Source organism: Rhipicephalus sanguineus, chromosome 3 (assembly GCF_013339695.2).
Source record: "Rhipicephalus sanguineus isolate Rsan-2018 chromosome 3, BIME_Rsan_1.4, whole genome shotgun sequence".
Classification (NCBI taxonomy): Eukaryota; Metazoa; Arthropoda; class Arachnida; order Ixodida; family Ixodidae; genus Rhipicephalus; species Rhipicephalus sanguineus.
In genome coordinates, this window is record NC_051178.1 from 172146519 (window position 1) to 172173227 (window position 26709).

The 26709-nt window shown below is 44.3% G+C and overlaps 2 protein-coding genes across 3 annotated transcripts in view; both read left to right on the top strand.

Moving 5' to 3' along the window:
- LOC119387667 (corepressor interacting with RBPJ 1) overlaps positions 1 to 7060 on the top strand; it is a 36031-nt gene extending 28971 nt beyond the window's left edge. Inside the window, exon 9 of the mRNA XM_037655129.2 lies at positions 4385 to 7060. Within this exon, the coding sequence (XP_037511057.1) occupies positions 4385 to 5712 (1328 nt within the window). The 3' untranslated portion in view covers positions 5713 to 7060. The remainder of the gene's footprint in view (positions 1 to 4384) is intronic.
- Positions 7061 to 8231: 1171 nt separating this feature from the next.
- Positions 8232 to 25328, top strand: LOC119387668 (serine-enriched protein). 2 transcript variants are annotated; one of them, XM_037655131.2, is made up of 8 exons: positions 8232 to 8801; positions 9870 to 10199; positions 10555 to 10708; positions 12142 to 12253; positions 14126 to 14283; positions 15430 to 15561; positions 15927 to 16180; positions 20309 to 25328. In XM_037655131.2, exons 2-8 carry the CDS (start codon positions 10006 to 10008, stop codon positions 20463 to 20465), a joined length of 1161 nt encoding a protein of 386 aa, XP_037511059.1. In that variant the 5' UTR covers positions 8232 to 8801; positions 9870 to 10005; the 3' UTR covers positions 20466 to 25328. The 2 variants fall into 2 exon arrangements, with proteins under 2 accessions (XP_037511059.1, XP_037511058.1); XM_037655130.2 differs by having other exon boundaries at positions 8241 to 8801; positions 20294 to 25328.
- The last annotated feature ends 1381 nt before the right edge of the window (positions 25329 to 26709 follow it).

Below are 26709 nucleotides of genomic sequence, written 5' to 3' on the forward strand. Positions count from 1 at the left end.
ATTTCACATAGTTTGCACTCAGCGAGTGACTACCTTTCACGTAAGAAGCCGGTTCAGCGGTCTCCAACGCGGTGACAGCGTGAAGCGGGTGCTCGGTTTTCTGCAAAGGGACAGCGACTGTAGACTATCTTGTGCTTTCAGTTCGTAGAAAATGATTATCTTGACAGTAAAGAACACAGTTCATTTCGAAAGTACTTACAGAAATGCCCTGGAGGGCTCCCGCGAGGTGTTTTTGTAGAGCGCCGACAGCAAAACCTATGGGGAGCGCGCCGGCGGCATCCTGCCTAGCACGCAATCGAGGCGCGTCCGATAGAGGGCGACTCCGTAACTCCTCGAGGCCAATACTATTGTATGTGGTTTAGAAAACATAACGATGGAAGTTTGGTGCAGCGTGTGCGCTTGCAGACTGTTTTTGGAAAAAAAGAAACATGGTTGACTCTTTGTCATAGGAATTGGTTTAACAGGAAAGTGAAGCGTGTCTTCACGGGAGTAGTTGATTGTTTATTGTACATTGATGTATGAGACCTTTCACAATGTCTATTGGTGTTTGGCAGCTATAGCACCGTTGGACATGGATTCACCCACATTGTCGCCTAATGGCACATTTCCATCCCGATGACTAACGTCCATGACCTTGACTTAACCCTTGTGGTTGCTGAAGTAGTTAACATACACCCGGACACAGCATAGAGTGAATTCCACACAAAGATGGCATCAGCAAGCACGTAATGAACACTGTACCACACAGTGCTTCAGGAACGTGAGAGGCAGAGTTTGTAGCTTGAGCCGTGAAAGTGAGAAGGTGTTCCGCTAACCACTGGCATCTCTCGCTGTACCAAATCACTCTCTGCGCGACATTTGCCCGTCGACGTCATTGCCCTTCTGTGCCGCTTATTGCAGCAGTTTTATTAGGCGGTGCTATCGCACTCAAAGCCGTAGGCGGCGGAGAAATGCCATTGGTGCATGTGGAAGCTGTACTACTCTGTCGACGAGTGGTCACGCTAACATGACACTAAAGGCAAAGCATGTGCTGCATCGTCACCAAACTGAGTCATTGTGTACAACGCATTGCACCGACCGTACAATTTCCTACAATAATGCATTGAAAGCCTCTGTTGTGCTGAAACTATGGAAGCACTCCCTGTCGGCACTCGTTACTGTCACGATGCATTACTTCACTTCACCGCTTCCAGATGGCAACACCGCCGCACCAACATGAGGGAGGTGTGAGAGATATAAGATGCACTTTTAAGGCCTCATGCATGTGTGTCGGTAGCGCAGTGGCTAGAGCACTGGGCACCTGTCGTCGTGGACCGATAGGTTGTGGGTTCGATTCCCAGGTTATCCAAATCAACCAAATTTTTTCTTCTGGTTTTTCTTTGTCATTGGTTCGTGTACATTTTAACGATGTCACTTCCGTGATGAAAATATCTGGGTGAAGTCTTGGTGGACCCTGGCATAAAACACTTTCATGTTAATAAGCGTCTTCCATCCCAGGGACAGAGCATCTGCCCAGGTTACATCGCCTACAGCAGTGGCTGGCTTTGGCTGTTCTTGGCCTTAGTGCACTTTTTATGGTGAAAATGGTGGGATGTTAGTGTTCTGCAATTTCATGGTACCAATGCCAGAATAAGTATACTAATCGTCAAATCTATACCAACCCGTGATGGTTGTATCCTGCTGTCTTTAAAAAATTATCAGCTTTGAATCTAGCAAATACAGTACAGTAAAAGCTCGTTAATTCGGATTTCTAGGGACCGGAAAAAATGTCCGAATTAACCGAATGTCCGAATTATCGAATGGTCGAAATAAACACAATAAATGCACGAGTTTTTTCAACATACCTTTACTTAACAAAGTAATCGCGGATGCTTGTCTGTTTTCGAGCAGAAATTCGCGCGGACACAATTTTTCTGAGCCCTTCAAGGTGCTCAGCAGCTCGCATGATGTCTGCAGTACCGCAAAAGTTTCACCCGTCATCCACGCTTTTCGGTTGGCACGGTAATCCACGGGAAGATTGTTGATGTTCTTAAAGCAGCGTGGCTTTTGAACCTTTCCGATAACGAGAAGCGGCAAGCGCTCTGTTCCCGTCACGTTGGCGGATAAAAGTACGGTTACTCGTTCCTTGCTTCTTGCCGCCGATTGAAGGATCCCCTTTCATCACTCTTCATCACTTCTTGTCGGGAGAGCCCGTTATTCAGAGCACGCAAAATTTCTACTTTGGTGGTGAAGTCCTTGGCCTCGTACTTGGGCCGCTTCGCCGGCGTTGCCATCGGCGGAGAGTGCGGTCGCACGAGAAGTCAGCACAAAAGCACCAGCAACGATCAAGCTAAAGGAGCCGTACTGAAACGTTCCTCGATAAATCGGCGATCAACGATGCAGCACACCAACGGGAACAAAGCAACAAATCCCACACGCGAAAAAAAGGCGTTCAACCAGTCTCAATCCAAGCCAAGTCGATAATTGATGTCCATGGCGATGCTGCGTTTGAGCTTCACTTTTGTTCCGAATTGTTCTTTTTTCGTTTTCGAGCCTTGCCAGCGGCCCGAAAGTCGCCGAATTATCCGATTTGCGGTCAAATCTGTCCGAAATGACGAGCGCCCAGTCTCATAGAGTGATGTGTATATTTACAGGGACCAGATGACGTGTCCGAATTAACCGATTTTCCGAATTAACGAGAGTCGAATTAACGAGCTTTTACTGTACTATTGTGTTCTTTCATATTGATTAGTTGCCAGTGCCACTTAACTGCTTATCTGCCATCACGCATTTATAATTCTCCTTGACTCATGAAATGAGGATAAATGCCTCCAAATTACGCATCTATTTGTGAAGTCATTTGCAGAGATCTCGCACAGGGATATCGTTTATGTAAAGATGCATTGTATTATTATACTGTATACACGCTGCAACTATTGGGAGTGCTAACAAGACCACATACACCATTTTGCAGTCCTGGTCACAGCTTTTACTTTGCTGCTAGAGGTAAGCAAATTGTTATTATGCTTATCTCCAGCAGCACAGTAAAAGTGGGGGCCTTCTCTGATTATATAATAAGTGAAGGCTCTGAATATATGTATGTGCAGTCGGCATTAGAAGTGCAGAGGCCACGAGACACAAGAAAAGGCTGAATACATATTCCCGCTGCCTTGGCAGGAAGCCTTGGATATAGATTTCTGGCCTCTTCTAGAACATGCTAACAACACGTACTGTGCAGTTCTACCAAATATACTAGTCACAAATTGCTGGGAAATTCAGTTTCCTCGAGCCTAGTGGTCTCTTAACTGTTGTCGCCGACTGTGCATAACACATACACAATGAGAAGGCTTGTATAAAACCACCAGTTAAAGCTGCACCATGTCTACCTTTTGATACTCAATCCTACTATGTCTTCATAAAAACTACCAATGTTGTAAGACAGGTACAAGTGGTCTCATTTACTTTGAACACGCTGAAATTCTGAAAACTTAACATAGGAAGGAAGTCCATATGATACCACCAAACCATAATAATACTAGTAATTGAAAATTGCATTTTATTGAATGCAGCGGCTATCGCAGTGCAAACCACCCTGAAGCTTTGCTGTTGATGTTCGGAGGGCACGAAGTGTCTTTGTGGAGATTGTAAAGAATAGTCCAAGAGGTATATCAAAGTTCTAGGACCAACTGAATTGTGCAACATTTTACATTTAACAAGAGCTCAGATCAGCAGTCTAGCTGTTGTAGTAGCTCAGATCCTTTAACATTTAATTAATCCTAACTACTTTCCTCGTGTTGGGCAGGCTACTTGTTAGTCCATTTGTGAATTGAAGTTAGAATGTCAGGAAGGTAGAGCTAGGCTTGTCTACAAGCAGTGTGCATTCTTGGATGGTAAAAAAATCACCTTATACGCTTACGCATCAATGTAGAGCATCATTCATGAGGGTTTATTTAGTTCAGCTGTTCCAAAATGCAGTGCTACTGCTGCTAAATCAGTTGTAGTTTTGTGCATTTCTTGTGCTTTGACATTACACATTGGTGTTTGCTTTAAATTAAGCACGATTCATAGTTATACACTTTGCAAGGTGCTCATTCCTGTAACTGGACCTATCATGAAGGGTATTTTCGGGTACTATTATTAGTTGGAGTGTTTCAATATGTTGTCATCGGTCCTCTGCCCAGTCCACTACAGAATTTGTGTCGTGTTTATGTGCTGTCTGGTGTGTCGGGTTCACTTGATGTTTGCATTGTTCACGTTTGAGTTATCTTTCCTTTTTATTTACACCAGATGTCAGTTGTGTTCGTGTGTGCTTTACTTTTAGTAATATGCAATTTTAGTTCTTTTTTGTTTACAAAAGAGAATAACTCAGCTGAAAGAGCAAAATTACATTGGTTTCATCCATCAGATGTGGCTAAGCGAAGAAAAGATCGCAAACGGAAGAAGCATGCTGGAAGCAGCAAGAAAAAGACATTCAAGAAGGGCTCCAGCCACGAGAGCAGCGGATCGAGCAGCAGCTCGGAGGAGTCGAGCTCTTCGAGCGACTCTAGCAGTCGCTCATCCTCTTCAGACGGCAGCGACGACCCGCGCTCACGCAAGCGCCGGGCCTCTGAAGAGCCCAGCACAACTACAACCGACGTGTCATCCTCCAAAAAAGCCAAGCATGGCCGCAAGAAGAAAGAGTCCAAGAGACACCGGCATGGCAAGAAAGCCTCTGGCTCAAGTGACAGCGAGGGCAGTTCCACAGGGGACAAACACCACAAGAAGAGGAAGAAGCACAAGTCCTCCAAGGACAAGAAGCAGCACAAGGGAAAAGCTCCGATCAAAGAGAAGACAACCAAGGGCGTAAGCAGCAGCCTCGTGGATGAACTGAAGGAATTGCTCCCCAAGACGGGCGTAGCAGGATCCCTCTTCAGTGATGGCAAAGCGCAGAAGCCTCCAGGGCTGCTTTTCAGCGACCCCTTGAAGGACCTGCTGCCGAAGCCGGCTTCATCTTTCTTGGACGATGACTTGGAGGAAGCCATTCCTAGGAAAGACCGGTCTTCCTCTCACCACCTGGCTGACTCCTTTGCAGAGAAATCATCAAAGAACGGCCCCTCCATGTTTAGTGAATCACTGAGTGACTTTTCAAAGTCAAAGGACACCTCTGCAATGTTTGAGGAGTCCTTGAATGACCTACCAATGAGGCATGTGGCTGAGCCTCCAAAGGACGTGCCTGCATCCAAGCCGATGTTTAAGGACACTTTCAAAGAGCTTGTCACTAAACCCAGTGTTGGAACAACCTCTGGTGTGTCAATATTTAGTGGAGACCTTGACGATCTGCTGCCCAAAGGGCACGACTCCTCTGATGAAGAGTTGAGGAAGCCACCATCGCCTTCCAGGGCAGGCACCAAAAAGGAACTGGGCAAGCCACAGAAAGTGATTGATTTCGATTTCAACTTGGAAGGACTCGATGAAGAGCACGGCTTTGGTGGCAGCGCAAAGAGTTGCCCCAAAGTGACTGCTGGCGGCAGTAGCCAGCTGATCCACTTTGACATCGACTTTGAGAACCTTGAAGCAAGCAGCAGTGTACCGAACAGCTCCAAAGAGAAGTACTCGCCATCATCTCCAACTTCAGTTATGAAGAAGGATTGTGGCTCAGACCCTGAGCCTGACATGCTGAGTTCCCTGCTGAGGAATCCATCTCCACCACCACCTCGCAGAAACAGCAGCTCCAAGTCAAGCCCGGACCTGTAGCTGTGTAGGTGTTTTGTTTTTATGAAAAGGGAAACCAGTGCTGTAGCTGTATAGACACACACATTTTATCGCATTACAGCTTCGAAATCACTGTCGTCTTGATTACCAACGTCTCCCACGCTATGTTTGTTAAATGCATTATTGTATACGTAACGGGTTTCAAGCCAGCACCTTGTGCATCAGTGTACATTTAAAAATTCGATAAAGGGGTGAGGTGACATGGTCTGTTGATTTTTACTGTATCACACTCTGTACACAGGTGGAACCAAAGGTATGTGGAACATAGTGCTGGGTTTTAAGTTCACAAATTTGCACCATTGCGAAGTTTGCAAGGCATTAAAGTGTCAAAGCGTGAGCTTTGACAAGCATCAGTGCAGTTAACACAGTGCCTTGTTCTGTTTAGTTGTGGTTCCACCTCGTACATGCCATCTTCACGGCAGCACACGGCCTGTTGTAGAATGTTTGTCATCGAATGTGCATTTGCCACTATTTTGTACACAAGCATAACATGTTTACGGACACTTTTTGCTTGTGTATAATCTGTGCAGATGTGCATTCATGAAGTGTGACATAGCTCTGGAAGGCTTATATTTTAGGGTGGAGTGGTGAATGGCAGCAGCGCTGTGAAGATTGCCATCTTATTTGCTCATCGTAAGTAACCAGGAACTTTTCTTTGTTTTGCTTTTCAAGTTCAAGCTCTTCTTAAAGCAGACAAAACGTGCTGCAAAGAAGCATTGGTACAAATTTCGTATGGAAATCTTCACTGTAGCTAGTCCCACCGTACTGCGAAACCAGAAGTTCCACTTTTAACTTATATAGTGCGAGCTTTTGCACCTCAATTTTGTTGCCTCATCCCCCCCCCCCCTCAGTTATGAAATATGCACATGTCTTGTACAGCAAATCCCACATTGGCATCGTTTTTACCCAATATGCTGTCATTTTCTTATTGTGGTGGTGCATTTGATGATTTAAAGTACTTATGTGCATTTGAGCCTTCATAGACACAGTATGTTGCCTAAAAAAAATGAATAGAGTTAATCTTTTGTCAGTACATGTTACTTTAATTTCTCTTTTATTGCACACAGCCAGCGTGTATGTACGCAGGCGATTTTTTCTCCGCACATTGTCTCAGTAAATATAAGTCCATGCCTGCTTTGTTTTTTCCATCTATTTTGCATGAAATTTGTCTTGCCAGATCTCTTCTGTGTAGTGACTGCTTAAGCTAATGCCCAATGGAAATAGGACAATGTCCCTATGTGTCCAGTACTCTGTAGAAGCATGTGAAAGAAAAATATCCTTCTACTGTTGTCATAAATGAATAAAGACACTGGGTGTTCTCCCCAAAATACATTAGTGTTGTCATCTCTCCAGTGTTTTGAAATAAGTTGCTTACAATTGGCCACTGTCAATACACCTGTTCATAAACTTTAAAAGTGACATGCAGCCTTACCAGAGAGCCTTTTGCACCAATCTTTAACGACTGCGGTATATATTGTGGCATGCGCAGCAGTGGCTACGCATACCTTGCGGTATATATTGCATCTGGAACAGTTGATCACTTGAGCTGTACCTTTGGTTTAACAAACTGTGTCACTGTAGTGTGCCAGTTGGCACCTTCTTTTAGTCATTTGGTACTAGTTTTTTTTTAGTGCACGATTCCTATCGCCACGCTGTGCAGTTGTCTCCTCTTGATTTCTTTAGATTCATAACTGGCAGTGCACCAAACAGTCATGTTGCTGACAAGCTCTAAGTCTGTGATACCTTTCAACTGCCGGAATCTGAATCATCATATTGGCTTACAATCTTTTTGGCATCGCAGTAAATATGGTGTTAGTGTGCACATTTTCGACAAGTGGATCCGCACTCGAGACAACCGTGACCTCGGTACTGTTTGAAACAAGAAACAAGCCTGTATAGTAATTGGGACTGCTCTTAATTCAGAATACAATTTGCAACATGCAGTGGAATCTATGGACGACCTTACTATATAAAGTTCCCGTTTTTTTTTTGTTTTTTTTTAACTCGTAAGTCGAGTCGCCTGTGACTGGCACTTTCTGGACCGCGATACGAACTCCCTTTGGAGCCTGCGCAAAGGGCGAAATCGCGATCGAGTCTCCATCGAAATGAGAAATTTATGCCAGTGTCAAACGATGCATTGCTCATCGCAATTAAGCCGGCTGGGGATCGAATTTCTCAATAGTGATTGGCTGCCTTCTGCAGCTTGCCTAAAAGAGTCAATCACGATTAAGAATTTCGGTCCGGATCAGGCCCGATCGCGATCTACAGTGACCGTTTCACACCGGTGTTAGATCCTGATCGTGTTAGATTGCGATCGAAAGTGTACTGCGTGATACACGTTCACGAAATTCGATTCCGCTTGTAAGGGAATCGAAAGTGAGCCGTGTGTACGAAATGCGAAGTTCAACGGAACGGGACACCACCCGTTAGAACTAGTATGCACTGAGATACTATTCGAGTCCGAAATCGCGCATCTCCGTGACCCCTAGCCGTCCTTCTGGCGTCGTTGCGTAGACCGCTCATCCGAGTGATTGGCATCGAATGAGAGCGAGCGACGATTTTTCTAGCGTCCGCTTGATCGATCAGCAGGGTGCGGCGTCCGTCTCAGCACTCTGCTCGGGCCGAACGCCGTCCGAGTTTTCCCATATTCCTTATTCGGTTTATTTTATTCCCTTCGATCTGGGAGCGTCGCCCAGCCGTAGCAGCTGTCGCGCGATTCCGCACTCGTAGTTTCCACTCGAGTCGCCATCGAAATGGGCCATCGCGCCCGTGCGTTGCGGAAACGCGGCGAGCAGCGATCGTTTTGCTTCCGCGCGCTCGAATCCGCTGTTGCTGCGCGCGCGTCCCATCGATCGATGTGAACGTTCCTCTCGCCGACACTCCCTCAGCTGCCGCCACCGCCGTGATGGCGACGACTTCTGCCGCGCACTCGTACGACCGCACGAATGATGACGACGACGCGGAGCCAGCCTTCTACTAGGGGCCCGCCGCTACCCGGGAAGTGTCGGCGGCAAAAAGAAGGCAACGCCATGCCGTAGCCCGTGGCCGCCGTGCTGCTAGACTCTCCCCCGGTGAGTATCTTGATGTCACTCGGCGCTTTGGTCGCAGCCCGCGCTCCCAGCATCAGGTGGCTACCGCCGAATGGCGTTGAATGCGGAGCCGTACATACGTGACTGCGACCGTGTCTTTTGAGACAACGCGCGGTGCGCGAATTGGTGCGCTGTGGCGAAGCTCCGTTTCGCCGCCTGAGTGCTTCGAGAGCGCGGGCCGCATCCTGGCATGCTCGAGCGGTTTCACTTGCTTTGAAACGGGCACAGCATATTGAAGTCTTCCGCCTTATTCCAGGATTATGTGCTTTTGTACTATTGCGCTGAAGTGAAATACTTTATCGGGGAGATCTTTATGTCCGATATGCCAATAGTAATGTAATAACAAGGGTGCCATAAGGTGCAATCAGTTTGTGGTAATGTACAGTTGGGTTTTTAATTCAACTATTGTGCTGAAGTGAAATATTTTGTCTGTGGAATCTGTGTCCAATATGACAGTAGTAATGAAGTAATCAGAGTGCCATAAGGTGCAGTCAGTAAATGCCTAATGTACAGTCGCAGCGGAAAAAGATTAGCACAAGTCGTACCGGAGCAACAAATTCTGGAATAGCATTGGAAATTTGGACTTTGGGATTGGTTAGCCAGCAACTCCTACTTTAACAGGCAGATGGTGCCTGCTGCACTTATCATCATGCGGTGAACAAGACGTGCAATGTCGCAAGTTTCTTTGTGCGTTATTTGCCGCTTATGGCAATCTTTCTTATGTTGCAACTGTACATGTGCACCTAGTAAAGAGTTTTGATAGCTATTTTAATGTATGGCCAGGTTCATTCAGTAATACCAGCTGTAAACCAAGAACTCTGCTAGAAACATTTGAAACACTGACATTAGAGTATAAGCTCTAATGTCAGTGTTTCAAATACTGCGAAATAGCCATGTCGATGTATACCAAACTAGACTTCGTTTTGGTGAACGCTGAGAGATAGTTGTATTTCACCTTATCTGTGGGGCTTGTTTGGAAATAAAATTAGTAGTGAGATGTTTTCGTGCATTCAAGTTTTTACATGGGCTCTTCTTTTTTTTTCTTTCCAGAGCACCTTCTTCACCCCGGTAGATTTAACCTTAATGAAAAACCCTTTCTACACACATTAAAGTGGAAAGAAAAAAAGGAAATCAACAAAAAACCTTAAAAGACAGACAGAAGTGATTGGTTCATAAGTTCGCTAGGATGAGTGGAATGGCCGAGGACTTGGTGGGCGCTGAAGAAGAGCCCGACTATTCGGTCTTTGAAAACAAAACGGGGCTGGCCGAAGACATGAAGTTTCTGGCGAGCATGCCGGAACTTTGCGATGTAACTTTTCTCGTGGGAGACACGAGAGAGCCCGTCTGTGCCGTCAAAGCCGTGCTGGCTGCACGGAGCAGGTAACCACGCAACACTCTTCAACAAAAAAGCGGCAGCGGTTGAAGGCTTGCGTGACTGAAGCATTCTTACTGCTGTTGCTTTGTTTGACTGATGGTTTTTTTCCATTTTTTTTGTCCCAGATTTCTTTTCGTTTCTCTTGTGCCACTCATTGTGCACTGACTTCCCCAGGCCTCAGCAGCGATTAGTCTGGGATTATCCAAAATCGAAACCTTTGTTCACCGACCCGTGCCATCTAGTTTTGCACATCTAGGAGGCATTGGTCGGTGTTTTCTGTTCGTTGAAGAACGTAGCAGCCACTCATTGCTTTCACCAGTAGCAACTGTGCAGGTTTTTCACCTTCCATTTTTCTCCTAGGGTATTCCACAAAATGCTGTATGGTGGCTTCCAAGGAACTCCAAATCGTGACCGTGATGCTTCGTCGAAAAAACGAGATCTGAATAAGGAGACGAAATTGAAATTATTCTTGAAGAGAAGCAGTGAGCCTATGCTGAACATACAGTTTCCTCAGGTAAGTATGGCTCTGCCTTTGTCACTAGAACGAGTTGCCATGCCAACGGCTTAACCTTCCATCTTTTTGCCACTGTTCCAGAATGGACGTTGTTAACGCTGGTAAAAAAACGTGCAGCCTGTATTGCCCGTTACTGCTGTGGACAAATAAGAGTGCTTGTTTTTCTTTTGTTGCAACGCTGCATGTTTAAAAACAAGGTACTAGCTGTACTGTAATATGCCTAGTGCCAAACTAGCTGCGTTTATCCTACAATCTCTTGACCAAAGTACAGATCGTGCATTTTTTTTGATGCAGCACTTTACCGAATTACTTTTCGGTCACTTGCTTAGTGCTTATTGCTGAAATCATTGGAAGTAATGAGAGTTTTGCAAATTCATGTGACTTCAATTTTGTGTACATAAAATATTTGCTTTTTTGACAAAATCGCAAAAGGGGTACTGGCACAGTCGGACCCAGGACTCGAAATCATATCGGCTTCAAGAATCTTGTGCATCCGTTTGTCATGGTCTTTGTCAACAATAGAACAGTAGTTAAATGGCAGCCTACAACTGCAGCTTGTACAGTGATGTGCAAGCCAGGCATTACAGGAATTTTGCACATCATTTGCGCAATTTCCAACATAGTCATTGATGTGGCAGCCCATCTATGCTGTGCAACACTGTGTGTGCCACGTTGTATGTATGATAAAACCGTAGTGTGGTAAGCATTGGTGATGACACCGGCCCTTTGCTGCAAATGCCACAAAGCCAGTTTTGGTCTTGCATTCTAATGTAATGCTGCTGCCATTAGGGTGCTGCTGCCATTAGGGTCAGGCGTATTCATCCTGACTAGTCAAGTTACAGAACTCCTGATGTTCACTTTAAGCGCCTATTTTTATGGATTTCACCAAGCAAGACAAGTACGAGAAACAGCTGTGTAATCTAAACTAAGCTATGCTTTAGTAGTCCAGTGTTGTGGAAGGAGGTGATGTTTTTATGGGAGCGTTAAGTTAACCCACGAGTATGTAAAGTATGAATGAAGTACAGCAACAACTGCACACTATGTCTGATAATCATATGCAAATGTGATTTGCCATCTTAAGAGGAACTTGCTGTTTAACGCACACTGGTCTCAAGATAATGGGATCTGCAAAAGGATCAAGCAGGTGTTTCATGGGCAATTGTGAAGAATATACATACAAGCTGTAATCTGCATATAATTGTTGTATGTTCTTTTTCCTATACACATTCATTTCAATCTTTTCATGCAGTTTCTGCGCACATGAGCAGTTTGAAATCCTAGCATTTTTCGTTCCTTCACACCATCAGTTGCAGCACCTATATCCCTGGTCTTGTTTACTCTGAAATTCAGTCGCACTTATGAGAGAAAGAAAATGTCCATGCTATCAATGTCTCCTGGTGCAACGCTTGTGCTGACCATTGGAGTTTTTGCAGCCACAGACACATCAGACTCTGATCATAGAGGAGTTTGAGCCTGATGTATTCAGGCAACTCATTGAGTACATACACACTGGCTGCGTCACCTTGCAAGCCAGAACACTCCTGGGTAAGTGCTCTATGATGGCTCCTCTGATTTTCTCTCTGGTACTGTTGAGAACAGGATTATAAAACATAATTTACTGAAAGGAACTTAAAGTGTAAGGAGATTTTTTCGCCGGGCGGATTTGTTTATTATATAGGAAGAAAAAATGCTACGCAACTTAGACGAGGATTGTGCTAGCATTTATCATTCACCCTTTTGTGCGTTATGCGCTTTCAGTATCTCGCATGTCGACTCACTACATTCATGTTGGCTAAGTGTAAAGTTGGCTGTCAAGGGAACAACTATGGTTTTCCATAGAAAATAGGTGCACTGAGCATAGAAAACAATTGCACTGAGGTATCACAGATGAATTATCTCAGAACATGTGGAAAACGTTGCAAGTTGGTTTCCTGCTGGGAAAATTGTTTTTGACACGCGTGAACACAGACGTATTTGCATAGTATAAATATAACTGTGACAACACACTTGCAACGCGTTTCAGTTGCTCGATTGCAGACAGGATCAGAGTGCCCATTTTTTGCTGCGTTACGAGTTCACTGTGCTTCCAGATAAAGTTTCTTTCCCATTGCTATTGGCTAAAGCAAGTACCCATTTGACGCATTTCCTGCTACAGTAGTGCACAGCATGGATGCCTCAATGCAGTGTGGCTCTGCATTCAAAGTATGTCACAATAGCAAACACTGTCAAGCAATTTCTGCATTATAAATTCTAAATATGCATCATGCTTAATTGCCAGGCTTGAAGCACTGAACTATTTGCCTTTGGAACTTGTTGTGGTGTCCACAAACTGTAGAAGTCATTGATAAGTATGTTTGGCTTGTGGTCATTTCCACAATTACAATAATAGCTCGCATTCTTCATGATTTTCGTTTCACATATTAATGTACGCACTCTCTCCTGAGATTGATGCTGGTCATTTGTATAGCTTTCTTTGCATGCCGCAGTTTTGACATTTGTGGGGCTCAAATTTGAGTGCATAAAAGATATACAGTGTCAGTGTTTCGAAGTATGAGTGTTCATGTCTTTTTCTTAAAAGGTCATCTATCTACAGCGTTTCAGTGGCAATTCTTAGCTGCGTTTTCTCATTGGCACTAAGCAGCTGTGATACAGAGCTTTGTGAAGAAAAAAATGCTTGAAAGAATCGAGCTAGTTGCTCTCAATTCAAATTTTGTGTGTGCATATACCATACTGTATGTTTGGAATCGCATGGCTTAACATATTTCACTGATTGTAAGGGGATATCAACCTTCCGCTCGATGTTTTAGGACATTTGAACACTTCTGCTTTTTGTTATGCAAACTGCTTTCGAAAAGTACCATATTGCAGACCCTGTGGAACTAGAGGCGCAGGGGCAGCACAAGCGGAGCTGTATTTGTATTTGTAGAGCAGGGTAGCGAGTGAGGACACTTGCTGGGTGCATTGATGCAGAGATGACAAGCAATCAATTACATAACATACTGTGAGATTTTTTTTAATAGTCATACTGACCTTTGACTCTGTTTATTGTGTTGGCACAATAAACGGAGTCGGTATGTATGTTTTTACAGACAGGCTTAATGAACAACTTTCACACAATAAGTTGCCGGCATTTGCAATCAATACGCGGTGCCTTACATATTGGAAGCTGAAGGCACGCAGGCAATGTGTATCTGGATGTAGTAATAACTTCATATGCTTTAGTTCTAAATTAATATATTAAGAAGTTATCCTATAGAAGGATCTCCTCAAGTGCCATTCCACTGCAAAACGTGCTGATTGTGACAACTCTCTTCTACCCAAGTAGCCTCTGCATTGAGAGTGGTTTTTGCATGGAAGTTTGTGAGACTGCTTCGTAGCTAGATGACGCGTGTTCATGCTCCTTCTTTTTCATTAAAGGTTTGATGAATGCTGCCGATTACTATGGACTGGAAGAATTGAGGAAGGGCTGCATGGGATTTGTCCAATGCTGCATTAGCGTTGACACAGTGTGCGCACTGCTGGCGTCAGCAGAACGTTACATCCAGTACAAGTGTACAAAGTCGCTTGTCCAGAAGGTATGTTGCTTGGTCAAGCTTTCTATGGGCAGGGTCCTGTTGAAGCATTGCACTGACACTGAAAAACCTTTTTAAATGCTTCCAAGCATAATAGTACATATGGGTGAAATTAATATATCATAGCCTATGTTTCTGGTTGTTGTAAACTTTGTACTGGCTTACATTAGTACATGAAGGCTAGAAATAATCAGACTTCTTTTTTAATTCAATCCTGCACCAGCATGAGACTGTTCACATCAACGTATCTCATTTGTAAGGGTGTTTATTGTTTCTTATAATAACTTTCATGGCTCAGGATACCCAAAAAATCTTTAAAAAAACACTAAATTCAAGCAGTGTGAATTGTAGCAGAATTCAGTGCTTAAAAAGATGAAGTGAGGTATGTGGCCAAGGTACCGTATTTACACGATTGTAGGTCGACCAATTTTATCAAAATTTGAAGTCCGAAGTTGGGGGGTCGACTTACAATCGAAACTGAAACTAGTTTCGAAAATTTTCTAAAAATCCCCGCGTATTGCCGCGAAGCTAGCTTTTCTGCACAGCTTTGAAGCACTGTGGTGAAGCCATCTTTGTACACCAGAAATTGAGATTGTTTTCTTCAGCGACATCGTAAATAAATTTCCTTTATGAAATGCTCTCGCACTTTTATTTTTTCTCTTGATGTGCAATTTTAGGGGGTCGACCTACATTCGAGTCGACTTACAATCGCGTAAATACGGTAGTTTGAATTCCATAATGATATTCACAGCAAATGTGCAAATCTCTGAGGCCATGTTGCAGGGTGCATCATATCCTATGACTAGGAGGTGCATTTGCTCAGGTGCTTGAAGGATGTTGACATGAGTACCAATCCTGCAACGTTGCCAATAATTTCTTCAATTGTGTATCCTGCTCATTTGTAACCAATATAATAGGAATGAAACCTTGTAGGGTTTGGCCTTTAATGAGTACAAGACACATTTGATGCCTTGCACAAAAGGTTTTGCTGAGGTAGCGTCTACTAGAACACCTGCTTTTGCACAGCTCGACATACGAACTCGTTTATGTCACTACCTGTACTACATTCACCACTGCTCTCATACTTGTAAAGTTCTTTTTCATTGTTCTTTTAGTGCAGAGAGCCTGAATACATGTCCTTTTTTCCAGGTGCTTGAATTTGTTGACAACCATGGCAATGAGGTCCTGAGCCTTGGCTCATTTGCCCTGCTGCCAGAGCATGTTGTACGGCTCATATTGTCACGTGAAGAACTTACAGCTGACGAGCTCACAAAATTTCAGGTGTGTAGTTTTGTTTACGCCCATTCTTTTCTCTCTCACCATTTTTGATAGGCATTCAAACATTGTCACGAGTTCCAAAAAGGACATCAGTCATTTGTTGCAACAGTTGCAAAATTTTATTCGGTAACCACAGAAAGTGTGCTGTAATTCTGAAGAGTATTCATATTGTAACAAGTCAAAACTAAGAAATGAGACAAGCAGGTATTTCTTTGTTATTTTTATTTGGATAGTGACTTACCTATTTTAAATTGTTTTCTTACATGCTGTAATTTCTGTAGAATTCCTTGAATTGCAAGAAAAAGGAAACAAAATTACTGTACAGTTGTATCTTTTGGGTGGTGGCTAAGACTATCACTACGGAACAGGCTGCTGTGCACTGGAGCAAGCGGTACTGCGACACCATGCCGGAGGCGGAGCTCCGGGAGGTGATGGGCAACTTCCTCGAGTGTATCGAGTTCTACAAGATACCGGCAGGCGTGATCATGCGGGAGGTGCACCCACTGGGCGTGGTGCCAGACCACGTCATAATGAATGCACTCGCCTTCCAGGCAGATCCCTCCAGCGTCGACATGAACAAGATCAGCTCGCCCAACCGCTTCCGTCGATCCACCATATTCAGGTGCGCACTTCTCCGTATCTATGGGCATTCTGCGTCTGGCACGCTGCGATTGCGGGACACTACCAACAGCAGGGTGCACGGAAGAAGTTGAGATTTGAGACTAAGGGCCACATTCTCAGATGTAGTAATAGATATGGAACACTGCTTCACGCAAGGACTGGAAGACAAAAGGATAAGCATAGATGAAGCACTTTGTAGCACTCCTAACAAAATCTTTTATGCAATAAGTGCAAGCAAATGAGCTCATGCTAATCATGTTTGGCTACCGAAACGTTGAGTGGCAGTGGTGTAACTTAGCCATTGTCGTTGCTCAGTTCATACCACTGGCTATAGGATCTTTTGAGCTGCGATTTATTTCACAGTGTGAAAGCACAGCACGATTACACGGAGGGGACGACATGCCCGCCTGTGTTCTTGCATTCCTGGGTTGTGGAAACAAGCCCAGCAATACAGACAAGACCAGACACATTTGCTGCTTTCACTCCCTAAAAAGATTTCTGGGTTAAAACAGTGCTACTGTGAAGATGAGGGAAATTCGAGAACTCTGGACAGTACTCAAGGCAGTATTCACAATCACTGGTTAGGATATACATATGGCGAATTCCATTGAGAGAACAGGAGTAGGGGCGCCGTGCAGCGAGGAGTGGGGGGCAGAGCTCTGAGAGCAGTGTCACTCGATCTGCCACTGGAATGCATCACGCTTCCAGAGAGCAGGTGGGAGGGAGTAAAAAAAAACAAGTGAGGAGAAATGTTATGCATCCCAGCATCCTCTGCTGCGAAGCATGTGTGATCTGAGCCGGGCGGTCGGGGAAAGCACATGTGGCAGTGATCGGAAGGACGCACTCGCTTGCTCGCCATCCTGCAAAGTTGCCGCTTCCTACTATTACATGATGGAATCGCAAGCTCAGCACATCCTGCTTTCTTTGATGCAATGTCAGCCACCGTCTACTACAGAAGTTAAAGTGAATTTGATTGCTTTTTTGCTTGTTTGAGCGCGCACGTCGCACATGCATTTTTGCGCACGCGGCCACGCGTTTAGTGATTGTTTGTAGGGACCCTAGCCCACTAGGCTTACCGTAAAATGCCGAGCAAGCGCCCCCCTTACGGGGAAGGATAATCCGACCAGATTTGAAGGGGGGGGGGCTTGCTTGTCCCGAACCGAAATTCAAGATTGTCAATTATTTCGGCAAGACGACGACGCTTTGCTGCCACCGTCCCCCGTGCATTTGACGACAGGCAAGGTAGACGAACACTACCAGAATCTACCGCAACGACGTCAAAATTGTTGGAGCCAGAGTACCACAGACGCTTCGCTGCCACCATTGCCGTCGTACACGAGCAAGCGAAATACAAACAAGTAAGGAGGATTGTTGGGAGGGTATGAGCAGATGTGACGTTAACAAGTCACGTGACTTCCTGCGTTCTCCGCTCACTCCGCTTTTCAACGGGGAGCAAACTGAACTGCTCTTCGCTGCTCTCGGCGCAGCAAAAGCGCTCTTGCTCTACCAATGGATGACGGTGTTCCAACTCCTGTTCGACCACTGAAACACGCCGGCTCTGAAGAGAGCACTTTCAACGTGCTTTTGAGTGCTCCTGCTCTCCCAATAGAATTCGCCAATAGTATCATCCACTACGTGTAACTCGCGAAGCAAGCATGACAAATACAGTCTTGCGCACTTCGGCAAATGCATATTTGAGACTGCACAACTTATAAAGTGACAGTAGATGTCATGTCACGCAAATATAAAGAAACTGAAGTTGACCCACCTAGAATGTGGCCTTCCGAGTTACATGTGTGATTACCTCTCATAATCACTTGATTGTGTGCCATCTTTTTGCAATGTCACTGAAATATGTAGTTGAACACAGCATCACTTTTCTGCTTCACAACAGCACTGCACTGCTCTGAAAACATACCTAATCAAGTCTGTTTAGGACACTTTGTTGCTCTGTAGTACGCATGTGTCATGGCTCGGAAAGCGCTTTTTTGCCTTAAGGACCAACGTACAGGGTTTGTACGAAAAGTATTGTCATTGATTAAATTGTAAAGCATCTATACCTCACAACAGGCTAGAACCATTTGATATTGGTGGTAGGGGAAGTTAGCTTACGCACGTGCGGTTGCACTGTCATGTGCTACCATCTGGAGAGTAAGGCAAGACTTTTCCATGAAACTCATTTTCATTTCACGTGCTAGCCACAATGCAGCGCTCAATAGAACAAAGGATTGCCATCAAGTTTTGTGTGAAACTCAACAAGTCCGAAGTGCAAACTTTTCCTATGATAAAGATGTTTGGTGATAATTGTTAGTCGTAACGTCAAGTGTACCGGCGGCACAAGGCCATTTTAGAAAGTCGTAAAGAGGTCAGCGATGAAGCTCATGCTGGACGGCCGTCAACGACCATCACCGATGGCAATGCGCCAACCACCTTCGTCTTGACCCGCTTCCTTGTCAATTCAAAGGTGCCAAGGGCTCCCCAGTTGCCCTACAGTCTTGACATGGCTTCTGCAGACTTCCTTTTGTTCACACGCTAGAAAACTCCCATGAAAGGGCATCATTTCGGGACAGTTGACAAAGTCAAAAAGGCTTGCACCAAGTCTTTAAAGGACATTCCGGAAGAGGCCTACTGTGACACCTTCGATGCCTGGAAATCTCACTGGAAGCGGTGTATCGTCGCAGGAGGAGCCTATTTTGAAACCTTTAATTGTGTTGTACTGATCTAATCAGTACATCTTTTTTTTAACCGACTCATTGACGTTAGTTTTCGGACATACCCTGTAAATAGGATAAGAGATCTTCAAGATCCATCACAATGATTGAACTATGAGGACACATTAACACTTGAATATGGCTGGTTATCCAACTCTGCAGTGACATATACAGTACAGGAATGTATCTATAGGCATAGCAATGGTCTGAGACATTATTGCAGTTTCCTCTGCACTATCGTAGCGTACTTGCACTGTTATGGTATGAGCTTTGCTCCTTTGCATTTCACAGTACTCTAACTGTCTTTTTCGTTTATCCAGCCAGGCAGAATAATGTGGGCGTGCCTTATGTGAACGAGTTTAATAGAAAAACTGTACGTTATTAATTCAGAAAGCAAAATGAGTAGTTGGGACTAACTTTGCTAGGAACTGGCTATCAAGCTTAGTGCACTTCCATCTAATAATGCTCGGCTGGTGTTTATCCCTGTTCAGGTTCTAGTTCATGAGCACTGTACATATTTCGGACAGTGATTGAACACATGCTTGATAGTATAATCTATAATTTCTACTGACACCTGCCAATGTAATTGGCAAGTCGTGGAAGGTGCAATCGCTTAGGGCACTTTTTAAGTATGGTAATAAAGGTGCATCATATCATTTATGATGCATTGCAAAAACCTGCAACACAGCCTGGTCGTCATCATGCTCAGTAACCTGAGCATGCCTGTAGCACCATTTCACTTCTCCTATGTGGAGTGCACTAGAGATTCCTGGTTAAGGTGCCTGAAATGTGTGTTCAAGCTTAGCCACTACGGATGTGCCTTCATTTCATTGTTTGAGTCAAAATCTGCTGGCATCCAAACACATTTTCTAAGTACAGACGTGGCCCACTTTGAGCCGTCAGAGCTGCGCCATTTGATCCCATTGATCACACTGGTGGCTCTTGCTGAAAGGCAGTACTGCCAGCCATGTGTTCATGCGTTGTTGTAGGCAGACATTAGGCCTGGACATTTGTTTGGGCAAGGAATTGCGAATAAGAATTGGGCAGATTGGGGAACAACAACTGGGGGAATAATTGGGCAAAGTTTGGGAATAAGAATATGGAGAAACACAGGCCGTTGCTTGTTCACACATTTTTTGGCATTACACATGCTGGTCTAGTTGTAGTTGTAGCCTTAAATTTGCACCATTTAGTTTCACGCTAGCTAGCAGTAGCAAGTAGTCACACACTTTCTGAGTACGAATGCACACACATCTCAGTCTCTTAACATTGTAAGTGTTGATGTCATCTGCAATCTCTCCTGCACCATGCACACCTGCTGTCCTTGTACGGCCACGTGCATGGCACCTGCACCAAGGGCATTTCTTGAAGGGAAAAAATGGGGACGGGGTTGCGGAGCGCAGTGTGTCGCCCCTCAGGTCGATGTCGATAGCCGACCCGTCTCCCGCGAAGCCGCCCGAAAGCGACAACCAGATCAACGCCGAGGTGGACAAGGCCCAGACGAAGACCAGAGGCCGCAGCAAGAGCACCTTCTCCCGGCCCTACCGGCGCAGCAAGACCCTGGCCGAGAGCTAAGGGCCATCTCCCAGCAACTGAGCCTGTCTCTTGTCCTTCTTTCTTGCTTGACTCACCACCGTGCGCATTCATGCTCGGCACTGTTATGGTCACGCAAGGTTGCTCAGAATTTTCTGACTCAGGCGGAGTCTCAAGCAGTGTCTTGCAACTTGTTTTTATCAGGCACACTGCCCTCTCGCTAGTGTTAAAAAACTCCGCAAGCCAGGTGTCACCCCTTTTTTGTTTTTACTTAACGTTAGTGGGCCCACTGCTGCAAGCACTCTCCCTTCTTTCTTCCACTACCGCAACTGCTCTTTTAGATGTCTCTTACTCAAATTCTAGGAATTTTCACTCACTAGCCTTTTAGTTCTATTCAATTTACTTGTTTTCAAGGTTCCCATCAACAGTTAACAGTGCTTTAGTGCACTGTTAATAAACTTTCTGCAAGGTATAGTGTAGCAAAGTATGCCCTTCTGTTTTGTTTTTGTTTGTTTGTTTATTTTCTTTTTAACTGAGAGAGAATGTAGAATACATTATGACAGCATGTAGATATACAGCATGTTAACAACGAAACATTTACATTGTCTCAGGGCCTTAAATACACATCCTCAGTTTTATGATACAGAGGTGCGGCCCGTCCACAGGAGTTCACGATCTACCCAGTAGGTGCGTGCTGGCCCGCTCAAGAACTTGGGTCAAGCGACGGGTATGACAGAAGGGAACAAGAAACTAGTGAATGTAGTTCAGTAAAGCGGGAGACCACAACATCTTTTCAAAGTTGCCACATGGGTGCCTCACAACTGTTCCTTTAGCGTGACAGCACATTTGCATGCACCACGCATTTTTCTGTTTGCATCAGTGAGCAAGATACTGCGTGAGAAGAGAGCAGTAGCCGAAGCTTTGTTTTCGCACACGTGGTGGGGAAACGCGAGCCAAGGTGGAAGGACTGGAAATACTACTTTATTCAGAGCTGTCTCGTCATTCCCTGTGGCGGGGAACTGGTTTACTATGTCCCACAATAGCTGGCACTTGGGGGACAGGGTGCGAAATGCTCCTGCCTCTTTTTGAGAAGCGCGTAATCGTAGCATCTGGCGAAAATTGCACTTTTGAAGCTGTGTCGCTGGGACACCTGCATCGCCTGTCACATTGGTACAATGAGGTTCTTTTGAAGTAGCAAGGAAGGAAGTGTCCGTTCTAACTGTCGACATATTACTGTATATTTTTGCTCTCGTTGCCCATATTATGTGATCTCTCAAGCTTTTACCGTAAATGCCTGAAAACCTGAGGCTTTCTTTTTTGTGCATCAAGTGCACAATGTGTGGCCATTGACAAACACAATATAATGTACACTGCATCGTTATTTTTGTGCAGAGAACACATTCACTTGAAACCTTTTGTGGAATAACTGGCCATGTTCAATGGCACTTCATGTGTTTTGTGCTCGTGACTCAGTGTTTCATATTAAGAAGCATTTTAGGTGAGTAGTACTCGTCCTGCAGAAAGCTGAATCTTTAAACCCTCTCTTAGAAAACAGACAATGGCATCTCCCACATATCGTTTTCCATTAGAATTATATCAAAGCAAAAGATAGTTGGCAACCACAGCACCATCGTGTGTTACTCACATATGCGAATTTGCATTTCCAGTGGACTGCATTTCTGTTTATGAGTATGAAGGGCTTTGGATAAATTCCAAATGTGGCCAGCTGCCAGCTTTGACATATTGATTGTTGCATGTTACTTTCCTCAGCTTTTTGTTTGGTGCTTTGGACTACGTATCATTCACTGGCTCAGCTTCGAGCTAGTCGTTTAATTCAAAAGAACCCAGTGGTTCTGTGTTGGCTGTATGCCACATTCATAATCAGCCAAGGACATTCTTATAGCTTGTTGTAGTTCACTGTTGCTGATGCAGCTTAGATTACTTTGCTGTGCATCACGAGGTCACAAACAGTTCAAGTTGCATACCCATGGTAGCTAGCTTGGTGTTTGTTGGAAGGCCATCTTAGTGAAATTAAAGCCCTACAGTGTCTACTAGTTGTAAAAACACTGTTACCGTCACACGAACAGAAAAAGCCAAGTAAATAGAGAATAATTTCAACACTAAATGCCCAGGTGTAACTGTGGAACCACATCTTCTGAACAATTACTTCCAGGCATTACATAAGTGCAACATTAACAAAATTTGATGTTACAAAATATCTGTAACATATCATCTCATTGGGAACAGCAGGCTCCGGCTCCTGTGGTCCAAGATACTTAAATCAATGCAACACAGTTACATTTCTTCCTCACCTAGGAGAGTTTGTTACCTGTGGTGCTAGGAAACACTTGCAAATACTATATCATAAATCTAGTAGTACTACTAGACAGACTGCCGAGTGAGCTGCTTACTTTGCTCCAAGTGCTGTTATTCCTTCTAGAAATATTTAGTTGGCAGTTACATCACCAACAAACAGAAATTAAGTTATATGCAAGACAGTAAGTCATCTCATGCGATCTCGTGTCTCTGTGACTGAAGCATGAAGAGTTAGTACTACTGTAACCCCCCTTTTTTTTCCTCCTCCTCCACATAGCAGCACCCCTGCTTCTTGGTTGCCTTTAGCTGAAGACTAAAGCACTCATTGCCAAAAAGAATTCTGTGGTTACTAAGTTGTAGAGGCATCAAGGCCTTTTGAAACCTGTAGAAACCCATGTTTCATTAAACACTTCACAGCTCTCGTTACTAGATTTCATGTCCGATCTGATAATGTTGCATTGGCCTGCGAACCTTTGCAACAAGTAGTGCATCATTTACATGTTCCAACCATGCACATTGTTTTATAACATGCCCACTCTAAAGTTGACACTTGCCTTTATGTTGTTTCATTTCTCATTAATTCTTTGCACGTGTACATGTCTAAAGTAACTCGGAGGGATTTTGAATTGTGGGCACTGCTATTATCATTGGTTGAAATGTGACAGACATTCATATTAGCATAGCAACCGTTTATTAGAAAAGCCATATTATCTTTAATGTATCACATCTTCCCATAAGGTAGTCAGAAATTATTAATAGAGAGTTTGTTGCCAGGAAACCTATATTGAACTCTATCGTTTTGTTCGACCAGCTGGGGATTTTCCATAGTGGCGAGACATTGTTCTGCAGTGGTTGTCAGTGCTGTCTGTGACATATATGTTCGGTAACACATCAGTATGCTGCACTTTTGTGTGTTTCCCTGTGTAAGCGGCCTGTCTCATCGTCTGCATGTTGTTCCCACATTACCACTGTTGTTTATTACCTAGTGTTATGAAGCTGAAAGCATTGAGAGTTTTATGGTGTTTCGGCACAAAGACCCACCCATTCCCAAAGAGAAAGATTGCTCAAAGTTCACCTTCCACAGTGTGTTGCCATTTGAAGAACACGTGAACAACCAGTGTTGATATGTGTGCTCTCTGCCCCAGGAAGTAGGATGCTTGGAACATTCTAGCATTAACCATCACTTGTATAGTAGGTGTGCATCCACGGTGCATACTGCAGCAAGTATTGCAGCCACATTGAGGACAAACCTTATAGTTTTGGAAAGGAAATAATGCTATTTTTAAATTTGTTATGCCTCACATACTTTTATCCAGGTTTGTCATTCAGAGAAAATATGCATATAATATATACACATATAATATTTAATGGTTGTAGTTTCAATGCCTTAATCGGAAGCTCTTCAATATGCTGTGATACAGTAATGTCCTGCAGTGTTTGGTGTGTCTGCAGATGTGTTATCACTCACTAGATTTACCGAAAGAGATAATATTTGAAAGTGGACAGAAACATAGTTGAGGCGTCTTCCTGCCAGCATCAAGTGTTCAGCCCTCGTTCAGATCAGTGGTAATTTCCGTAGAGTACGTGTGTGTTGTCGTTCATGAAACCCCATTGTCACTGTATTCATTTAAGTAGCTCTGTTAGTTTGGTGAGCTGCTGAAGCAGTTCACACAGACAAGGACTCAAAAGTGATAAACAGTAGTTGCGATAGAAAAGCCCCCTTAGATGTCTTTGCACTGCAGCCTAGCATTTGCTCTTTTTGACAGCACAGTTAGAAAATGAGGAATATGCTTGTTATTGGTTTGTACAAGTTGTTCCCCTGTCGCCCTTGCTTTCTACTTTTTTGCCATGAATATGTTAGCATCCTGTTGTTTCCTGATGGACATTTGGCAGCAAGAGTCTTCACCGAGTACTATCTGTGCATCATAGTAAAGCCAACAACAGCTCCACGCTTGGAAAAGCTGTTGCAACGTGTCTGCAGCACAGATGTGTACACGAGGTATTATAAGAGCATCATTTCAAACAATTTTGGGATGCACATTCTGTCACCTCGATTACCCCGTAAAACCTCCCTCCACAGCCACCTTGCCATCTAAGTATTGCTTTGCAAGGAATGTCGGACTAGAAAAGGGGCAAGGGCATATGTCATCCGATGTTGCTATTTCTGGACTCCGATCCTGTCAAGAAGAGTTTATAGCTTGTTGCAGAAGAGCATGTTCTGCTATTTGTTGTTGAAGTTATCGTCGTGGTATTGCTGTGCTGACTCTACGCCCAGTGGAGTGTCTTGTTGTGGTGCCCGCCCCATTCGTACAAGCAGTGTTGTCAACTAAGGCTGTATGAGCTGTAGTGCTTTTATAGCAAACAGCACAGCAGAATATAAATGTTATCCGTGAGTATGGAAAGCACAAGCTCTATGCACGTAGAAGTTGGGGCAGTGCAATATATTTATTGTTCCGCCCTTTGGAAGAATCCTTCACCAGTTTTCTCTTGTGCGAACACATGTTTGTAGTAGCCCCATTGTCATTGTCTGCCCCTCAGAAATGTATTTTTGTAAACGTGAGGGTAACAATAAAATGTGTCTATTAAAGTGTGCCAGCTGCATCGTGAGTTTTCTCACAGTGCAACTCCGTGTACACGTAACTCGTGTTCGTGGAGAAGCCATTCTGAGTGGAGTAGTTTTCTGGTTTGCTTCCTGCAAAATGACAATTTCCAAACGTTTAGCTACTGGCTATTGTTGTCCTGACCTGGCAGGAAACGCATGGGAAGTTCTTCCTGCTGACCCGGGAGTCTTTAAAAATAAAACTCGGGAACATTGAAGCGCCTACTCTTGAACGTAGGAGACAGCGGAAAGGAATGGCCACCTTCTAGAGGTGAGCACCCACACTACCAAATCAGAGGGTGCTGAGCGAGCGCTGGAGCGTCCAGGTCAGGATACATCTCTACTTATTACAAAAAGTGGTGGGTGCTCGCCGCCTCTGGGAATCGAACCCAGTACCTCCGGCAATGGAGGCGGGTGGGCTGTCATTGCACCAAGGGGCGTCCCTATATTACAATGAAGAAAGAAGAAAATCCAAATCATGATCGCATCACGGACTCTTGTACGGTAAGTTTTAGCATGTTCCATAGTGTCTCCCTCCGCGCCAGATACAGCCGCCATGCTATAGCTGCGCTCATCGCATCCTCTTCCAATACCGTGTGCACAGCATAAAAGTGCAGAGCATGATACAGCCGCCATGCTAGCTGCGCTCATCGCATCCTCTTCCAATACCGTGTGCACAGCATAAAAGTGCAGAGCATGAAACTTACTTGGCGTTTTTTTTAATTTTTTTTTTAGGAAGAGCGAAGCTATGGTACGTTTCAACAGGTGTTAGTCGGGCAAAGTTTGCCGCGTTTATCAATTTGGCATGATTTGATAGTTTCGAGCAGATGCATAAAAATCCATGACGTCGTAGAGGTCTAGCTGTCCTGATGAAGGAACAGGGTAGCGTCGACAATCCATCCCGATCCTCATCTTTCCTCTGTGTGCATAAGTGCCGCTGAACAGTCTAGCCCTTGCACGGTTCCAGTATAACAAAAATTAAAACAAACAAATTATTTATTTCTGATTTAACAGATATAAGATATTCAAGTAATTCAATCGGTATTCGGTGATTTAGCAATTTGTTCAAAGCTATCCATAACCGACACCGCTCCAACGTGTCGTAAACGCTGCGTGAGTCAGATTTCCTCATCCAAATAAAACGAGGAAATGCTTACATGAGGTATGGCTACTGGACCGATTTTAGTGACGTTTGGTGCATTGAACAAAAATATCAGAGGGAACCTAAGCATTTCTTTTGAGTTGTGAATACCAGTGCATTGAAGGTTTCTAGCCCGAAGGAAAACTTTGGTGCAGAAATTGGCTGACAAAACCTCGTCTTCAGACAGAAACTAGCGGAAAATAATGAATTTATTGCGTTAAAAAAAGAAT